This window comes from Colobus angolensis, unplaced genomic scaffold (genome assembly GCF_000951035.1).
Source record: "Colobus angolensis palliatus isolate OR3802 unplaced genomic scaffold, Cang.pa_1.0 Scaffold96, whole genome shotgun sequence".
Taxonomy (NCBI): domain Eukaryota; kingdom Metazoa; phylum Chordata; class Mammalia; order Primates; family Cercopithecidae; genus Colobus; species Colobus angolensis.
Window position 1 is genome coordinate 3,533,763 of NW_012123598.1, and position 8,366 is coordinate 3,542,128.

The 8,366-nt window shown below is 53.3% G+C and overlaps 2 protein-coding genes across 6 annotated transcripts in view; both read left to right on the forward strand.

The window, feature by feature from the left end:
* Nucleotides 1–8,366, forward strand: part of LOC105504899 (leukocyte immunoglobulin-like receptor subfamily B member 3) — a 141,738-nt gene that overhangs the window by 33,475 nt on the left and 99,897 nt on the right. The gene's annotated exons all lie outside the window — the stretch shown is intronic.
* MBOAT7 (membrane bound O-acyltransferase domain containing 7) overlaps nucleotides 1–8,366 on the forward strand; it is a 19,157-nt gene that overhangs the window by 4,437 nt on the left and 6,354 nt on the right. For all 4 annotated transcript variants that reach the window (XM_011932522.1, XM_011932524.1, XM_011932525.1 and 1 more), the window contains 3 exons: nucleotides 2,434–2,593; nucleotides 4,852–5,212; nucleotides 7,057–7,233. In XM_011932522.1, the coding sequence (XP_011787912.1) occupies nucleotides 2,434–2,593; nucleotides 4,852–5,212; nucleotides 7,057–7,233 (698 nt within the window). The remainder of the gene's footprint in view (nucleotides 1–2,433; nucleotides 2,594–4,851; nucleotides 5,213–7,056; nucleotides 7,234–8,366) is intronic.

Genomic DNA, 8,366 nt, shown 5'->3' on the forward strand with positions numbered 1-8,366 from the left:
GATTACCTGAGGTCAGGAGTTTGAGACTAGACTGGCCAACATGGTAAAACTCCATCTCTACTAAAAATACAAAAATGAGCCGGTGTGATGGCTCACACCTGTAATCCCAGCTACTTGGGAGGTTGAGGCAGGAGAACTGCTTGAACCTGGAAGGTGGAGGTTGCAGTGAGCGAAGATCCCACCATCGCACTCCAGCCTGGGCCTCCCCGGGCGAGACTCCGTCTCAAAAAATAAAAATAAAAAAATACTCGTTCTGGATGCTGAAGGAGAATTGAGGTGGAACAGGGCAAGATGGAATGGACTCGGATAAAGGGATCCAAATAAAAAGGATCCCTTTATCTGAGTCCAGGTGACAGACTGGTGCCTTGATACAGGCTGTTGGCCGCGGGTAGGTCTGAGCTGCAGCAGGAAATGCGCATTTAGGATGATTGAAGGAGTGGCCACCGTGTGGGCAGGATGTAGAGGAGCAAAAAGGGATGGTGCCGGCCAGGCGCGGTGGCTCACGCCTGTAATCCCAGCACTTTGGGAGGCTGAGGTGGCGGATCACGAGGTTGGGAGATCGAGACCATCCTGGCTAACATGGTGAAACCCTGTCTCTACTAAAAATAAAAAAAATTAGCCGGGCGTGATGGCGGGCGCCTGTAGTCTCAGCTACTGGGGAGGCTGAGGCAGCAGAATGGGTGAACCCGGGAGGCAGAGCTTGCAGTGAGCTGAGATAGTGCCACTACACTCCATCCTGGGTGACAGAGCAAGACTGTCTCAAAACAAAAGGGGTGGTGCCTGAACCCCAGACCAGCTAATCCCAGTGCTTTGGGAGGTCATAGTGGGAGGATTGCTGGAGGCCAGGAGTTTAAGACTACCCTGGGCAATATAGTGAGACTCTGTCTCTACAAAAAAAATAATTTTTTTTGTTTTTTTTTTTAAGACAGAATCTCGCTGTGTCACCCAGGCTGGAGTGCAGTGGTGTGATGTCACTGCAACCTCTGCCTCCCAGGTTCCAGCGATTCTCCCTCCTCAGCCTCTCGAGTAGCTGGGACTACAGGCGCCCACCACCACACCTGGCTAATTTTTATACTTTTAGTAGAGACAGGGTTTCACCATCTTGGCCAGGCTGGTCTCAAACCCCTGACATCAAATGATCTGCCTGCCTAGGCCAACCAAAGTGCTGGGATTACAGGCGTGAACCATCACATCCCACCAGGCCCTATATTTTTTTTTTTTTTTTTGAGATGGAGTTTCGCTCTCATTGCCCAGGCTGGAGTGCAATAGCACGATCTTGGCTCACCACAACCTCCGCCTCCTGGGTTCAAGCAATTCTCCTGCCTCGGCTTCCCGAGTAGCTGGAATTACAGGCACGCACCGCCATGCCTGGCTAATTTTTTGTATTTTTAGTAGAGACGGGGTTTCTCCTTGTTGGTCTCAAACTCCCGACCTCAGGTGATCTGCCCACCTCAGCCTCCCAAAGTGCTGGGATTACAGGCGCAAGCCACCACACCCAGCCAACATTATTTTTTTTAAAAAGTGAGTAGAGCCACCCACCTTGAAACGATCTATCAAGGGTGATGGCCAGCCCAAGGCCATCTCACAAGGGAATAAAAGCCCTGCCCTCCCTCTCCTGACTTTGTCTGACTCCAGCCAGGGATTTCTGTGGACAACCCAGCCACAAGCTGGAAGAACGAGATCTATTGATACAGGGTGGACCTTGGGACTGGTGGGAAAGGGTGGAGAGTACAACATATTCAGCTCAGTAGTGGAGATGAAAAGAGGCAACAGAGTCAAACTTAAGGGATTTCAAGGCAGGCAGATTACTTGAGGCCAGAAGTTCGAGACCAGCCTGGCCAGCTGAGGCATGAGAATTGCTTGAGTCCCCAGGAGGTGGAGGTTGCAGCGAGCCAACATCGTGCCACTCTACTCCAGCCTGGGTGACAGAGCAAAACTTGTCTCCAAAAAAAACCAGAGATCGGATTTGGGGAGTGAGGGAGTGAGGGAGGTTCTGGGTTTGAACAATTTGGTGGCCTACTGTTTCAGGGCAGACACTAGAAGAGGATCTACTTTGTGGGGCGGGTGACATCGTCTTCCGTTTCCAGTGCGTTTTGGGGTGCCTGGAGGCATCCGAGTCTAAATGCCAATAAGCCACTTGATGGACAGGTCTGGGGCTGGGGTAGCGTTTGAGCATCATCAGTGTGTGGATAGTATCGAAACCTCTGTGACTGCCTGAGAGCAGGTAAGGACAGAACAGGGAAGGCGGGGAGGAGGGCCTGGGACTGAGCCCTGGGGAACACTGCCCAGCTAGAGGCCTTACACACAACCTAGATCTGCAGAGCTGCGAGCATGCAGCACCCCTTGGCTGCAGAGGGCAGCAGCACAAGGGAGATGGGTGTGGGGAAGGGCCCAAAGTCTGACCTGGCCCCTTGCCCACCCCCTTCCACCCAGCTGGTGAGCCTGGCCAGTGAAGTCCAGGACCTGCACCTGGCCCAGAGGAAGGAAATGGCCTCGGGTTTCAGCAAGGGGCCCACCCTGGGGCTGCTGCCCGACGTGCCCTCCTTGATGGAGACGCTCAGCTACAGTTACTGCTACGTGGGAATCATGACAGGTGAGTGGGCCGGCCCGACAGCTCTGTCTCTCCGCCGCCCTGAGTGCCTGTTCTGTGTTCCCGCCCTGCCCGGGGCAACCTCCATCCTAGCATCTGCTGCTGGGAGGGTGAGCATGTGTCTGGGTCTACGTCTCACGCCTCCGCTGGACCAGAGCTGCTTCGGGGTAGAAGCTGGCTGTTCTCAGCCTAAGTGATTCCTTGCTCTTCTCTTCTCCTGTAGCTTATCGGGAGCACAGAGAAGAGAGAAAGGAGGTAAAGATCTATGTCAACCTGATGTTTTTGCTGCCCAGATAACAAATATTCACAGCTCAGGGTCCACTTTCCGTTTAAGGAAGTATTTTTCATCTGGGCGTGGGGACTGACGCCTATAATCTCAGCACTGTGGGAGGCTGAGGCCAGAGGATTGCTTGAGGCCAAGAGTTCAAGATCCACTTGGCCAGTGTAGCAAGATCCCATTCCTTTATTTTAAACCTTTATTTTAAAAAATAAATAAATATAAAATTAAAAGGGCCGGGCGCAGTGACTCACGCCTGTAATCCCAGCACTTTGGGAGGCCAAGACGGGCAGATCTCCTGAGGTCAGGAGTTTGAGACCAGCCTGGCCAACATGGTGAAACCCCGTCTCTACTAAAAGTACAGAAATTAGCCGGGCATGGTGGTGTGCGCCTGTAATCCCAGCTACTTGGGAGGCTGAGACGGGAGAATCGCTTGAACCCAGGAGGCGGAGGTTGCAGTGAACCGAGATTGCACCACTGCACTCCAGCCTGGGCAACAGAGCAAGATTCTGTCTCAAAATATATATATGTATGTTGGCCAGGCGTGGTAGTCTGTAATCCCAGCACTTTGGGAGGCCGAGGTGGGTGGATTACAAAGTTAGGAGATCGAGACCATCCTGGCTAACACAGTGAAACCCCGTCTCTACTAAAAATACAAGAAATTAGCTGAGCGTGGAAGCGGGCACCTGCAGTCCCAGCTACCCGGGAGGCTGAGGCAGGAAAATGGCGTGAACCCGGGAGGCGGAGCTTGCAGTGAGCCAAGATTGCGCCACTGCACTCCAGCCTGGACGACAGAGCGAGACTCCGTCTCAAAAAAATGTATATATATGTATACATATATATATGTGTGTGCGTGTGTATATATGTGTGTATATATATGTGTGAAATTTTAAAAAAAGATTTTTCATTAATGTTTACCTCAACAAAGTTTTTTTTTCCAATAACAACTTCAGGAAACTCTAATTCACATATTCATCTACTTAAAACATACAACTCTTGGCTTCTTTGATTTCCTGGAAAAAAAAAAAAGAAAAGAAAAACCAACATACAACTCCCTGATTTTTAGTATAGCCACAGAGTTGTGCAAACATGACCACTGTGTAGTTATTTTCAGAACAATTTCATACCTTGCAAAGAAACCCCATATCCATCATCCCCCAAACCTCCATCCATCCCTGGAAAGCAGTAATTGACTTTCTATCTGTAAAGATTTGCCTGTTCCGGACATTGTACTTATAAATGGAATCACACAACATGTGGTCTTATTTATTTTAATTTGTTTTTTTTCTTTCTTTCTTTTTTTTTATTTTTAACTTCCCATGCTACATTGACCTAAACATGTGGTCTTTTGTGAACATACAAAAATTTTAACCCCGGTCCCTTCTGTGAATCACACTGCTTCCTCCCTAGGCCAGATCGCCATCATGTTGTAGCTCAAGTTCCACAGCTATCTCCTAGTTTCTTTCCTTCTTCCCTCCTTCCCTCCGTCCCTCCCTCCCTGGCTGGAACACAATAGCACAGTCACTGCTCACTGCAGCCTAGGCTCAAATGATCCTCCCGCCTCAGCCCCCCCAGTAGCTGGGATTACAGGTGCCCTCCACCACACCTGGCTAATTTTTATTTTTTGTAGTGATGGGGTCTTGCCGTTTTGCCCAGGCTGGTCTCGAACTCTTGGACTCAAGCAGTCCTCCCAGCTAGGCCTCCCAAAGTGCTGGGATTCCAGGTGTGAGCCACCGCGCCGGCCCCTCTTTCTAATTTTCTGTCACTGTCTCTGTCTCTCTGAGTTTCTTGTCCCCCTGTCTCTCGTTCCTTATCCCCATCTCTCTGGGTCTCTGTCCCTACCCTTGGGGCCTCCCCGGCGCCCAGTCTCTGCCCCTCTCTCTCCCTCTTCCCACCTTCCCTCCAAGCTCCCTCTCCTCCTCCTGCAGACTTGAGCTCTGCCCACCTGCCTGTCTGACGGCGGCCCTCCCTCCCCGCCCCACAGGCCCGTTCTTCCGCTACCGCACCTACCTGGACTGGCTGGAGCAGCCCTTCCCGGGGGCCGTGCCCAGCCTGCGGCCCCTGCTGCGCCGCGCCTGGCCGGCCCCGCTCTTCGGCCTGCTGTTCCTGCTCTCCTCCCACCTCTTCCCGCTGGAGGCCGTGCGCGAGGACGCCTTCTACGCCCGCCCGCTGCCCGCCCGCCTCTTCTACATGATCCCCGTCTTCTTCGCCTTCCGCATGCGCTTCTACGTGGCCTGGATTGCCGCCGAGTGCGGCTGCATTGCCGCCGGCTTCGGGGCCTACCCCGTGGCCGCCAAAGCCCGGGCCGGGGGCGGCCCCACCCTCCAATGCCCACCCCCCAGCAGGTCAGGCGGCGCGAGGGAGGCTTCCCAAGACCCAGCAGCCCCTACCTCCAAGGGCTGGCTCTGCCCCTAGCAGGGAGGAGAGCGGGGAGCAAGGGGCCAGGGCCACCATCTTTTTGTTAGCAGAGTGTCACCCCCTTGGCAACCACGGCCTGCCAGCCCCTGTCGCTAGGGAAAAGACCCCTGGTACTGACAGATGCCCCTTGTTGCTAGCGCTTGTCACCCCGCAGTATGGTGAACTGCCCCCTGTCGCTAGGAAAAGGTGGTAAGTTAGCAACCCTGTGCCACCCCTCTGTTGCCACGGAAGTGTCACCCCCCCCCCAGAACCAGATTGTTCCTGCTTGCTGGGGATGCCATCCTTTGGTAGTGGTGGGTCACCTTCTGTTGCTAGGGAAACGGTTCCCTAGCAACGGAACACTGATTTTTGCTAGGGAAGCAGGATCCCTAGCAACAGTAGTTCACCTCCTTTCTGCCAGAAGTTTTGCTCTGTTGCTGCAGATATGGCACCCCCTGCACTGCCCCTTTGTTGCTAGGAGCTAGCACTGCTCCGTCCCGTGGGATATCCTCACATAGCAGCCCTCAGCTGCCCTCTGTTTGCAAGGAAATAGGAATTTCCAGTCCCTGACCAGTGCTGTTCCCCAGCAGAGGGCATGCCTTTCCTACCAACTACGGTTACACTGTTGCTAAGGAAGCCAAACCTCCCCCTGGTAACTATGGGTTGACCCTTGTTGCCAGAGAGGCTCCACCCCCCACCCCCCAGCACCGGTATTGCTAGGCAAGTAGCATGGCCGTAGCTGTGGACTCTCTTGTGGCTGAGGAAGTATTGCCCCCGTGTTGCTAGGGAAATGGCACCCCCGGCAACCAGGAGTAGACTGCCCTTGTGTTCCTCACAGCTGCAGTCAGCCTTCCCCCAGGGGCCTGGACTGCAGCTGGGGGAACAGCCCGTCGATGTAAATGATGTACTACTCCCTGCTAGGGTTGTCCCCTATCGTCACCAACTGCCATTCTGTTGTGGGGGTAGTGACACCCCCACGTGAATTTATTACCACTGCCCTAATAACTATGCTCTGACCTCCAGCTGTTAGAGAGAGGATGTCCGCCCAGTGAATTCAAGCAGGAATTGAAGGTTTTTCTAAATCTGCTCGGTCCCCACCCCTAAAGGCTGGCTCCCCTCCCATCATCAGAGGCCACCAAGGCTTCATATGGGCCAACGTTTCCCACTGCTGGGGCTGTCGGCACGAGTGACGAGGGAACCACTGTATTGTTAGAGGTGACACTTCTCCAACAATCACTGCGACCAGGAAAAAGCCCCTTTCTAAAAGCCTTTCTAAACATCCTAGGCCTTGTTGCTAAGGAATGCCTTTTCCTTAGCAACAAAGATCATGGGGACCCCACTGGTGCCTGGAACATCTCCCTAGCAACCATGAAGCACCTTGTTATGAGGGATGATAATCACACCTTCCCTAGCAACTGCAGGGTCCGACGATTTAGAAGGCACCATCCTTGGAGGCTTCTCTGAATATACTGAGCTTGGCTGCTTGAAGGACTCATAGCTTAGCAACCATAGCCCTTCAAGGCTTTTCATGGCTGTGGCAGGCCCCATTAGGTACCGAAAGAAGAAGAAGCCCATTGTCAGTGAACTGTACCACCCGGCCCACCCATGGTCCTCCCCTACAGGCACCCTCTGGGCCACCCTCCCTTGTTGCCCTAGCAAGTCTGACAGCCAGAGGGCCATTGCCTGGCCAGGATCCCTTCCTTAGCATCCGGGGCTGGGACACTAGCAGGCGTCGGGAGGGGGCCTGGCTGAGCTGCATGTCTGTCCCCCACCCTCATCCTCCACCCCCCAGTCCGGAGAAGGCGGCTTCCCTGGAGTATGACTATGAGACCATCCGCAACATCGACTGCTACGGCACAGATTTCTGCGTGCGGGTGCGCGATGGCATGCGCTACTGGAACATGACGGTGCAGTGGTGGCTGGCGCAGTATATCTACAAGAGCGCACCTGCCCGTTCCTATGTCCTGCGGTGAGTGAGTCCCACCAGCCTCAGGTGACACTGCAGAACTACATCACCCAGCAAGCCCCAGGGTAGGCTGCAGCTTCCCTGGCTGGGCTCCTGCCCCAGAGGCTCATGGGAGTTGTAGTTTGTTTAGCCTGGTTTTGCCCCGCCTCTGATGAGTGGCAGCATGCTGGTGTAAAACCATTCCCCCTCTCTGGGCCTCAGTTTCTACTTCTGTAAAGTCAGCCTCACTTGACAGAAGCAATGCACTGAGTCCTGTGGACTCAACAGCCAGCCTTCCTGGAATCTTGGCCATCCAGGTTATGGAGAAACCTTGAGGAGTTAGTTGACCTCTTAGTTGCCTCAAGTGTTAAATGGAGTTAATGCTATGTATTACTGGTTTCATAGGTAGATAGAAGGACTAAATGCGATAAAATGTGAAATGTATTTAATGTGAGGCCTGACAGGTAAGTGCGTGCTACATATTCGTTTTTATTGTTTTTCATTCCTCCAGTATTTCTTGAGTGGAGACTCTGCTTGATATTGTTATCTGTGCAGCCTTTAGAAGCGGAAACTCAGGCCGGGCACGGCAGCTCGCGCCTGGAATCCCAGCACTTTGGGAGGCCCAAGCGGGTGGATCATGAGGTCAGGAGTTCAAGACCAGCCTAACCAACATGGTGAAACCCTGTCTCTACTAAAAATGCAAAAATTAGCCAGACGTGTGGTGCGCACCTGTAATCCCAGCTACTTGTGAGGCTGAGGCAGGAGAATTGCTTGAACCCAAGAGGCGGAGGTTGCAATGACCCAAGATCATGCCACTGCACTCCACCCTGAGCGACAGAGCGAGACTTTGTCTCAAAAGAAAAAGGCCGGGCGTGGTGGCTCACGCCTGTAATCCCAACACTTTGGGAAGCCGAGGGGGGCGGATCACGAGGTCAGGAGATTGAGACCATCCTTGTTAACATGGTGCAACCACATCTCTACTAAAAATACAAAAAATTACCTGGGCGTGGTGGTGCGCACCTGTAGTCCCAGCTACTTGGGAGGCTGAGGCAGGAGAATGACTTGAACCCAGGAGGTGGAGGTTGCAGGGAGCCAGAATCTCGCCACTGCACTCCAGCCTGGGCAACAGAGCGAGACTCCATCTCAAAAAAAAAAAA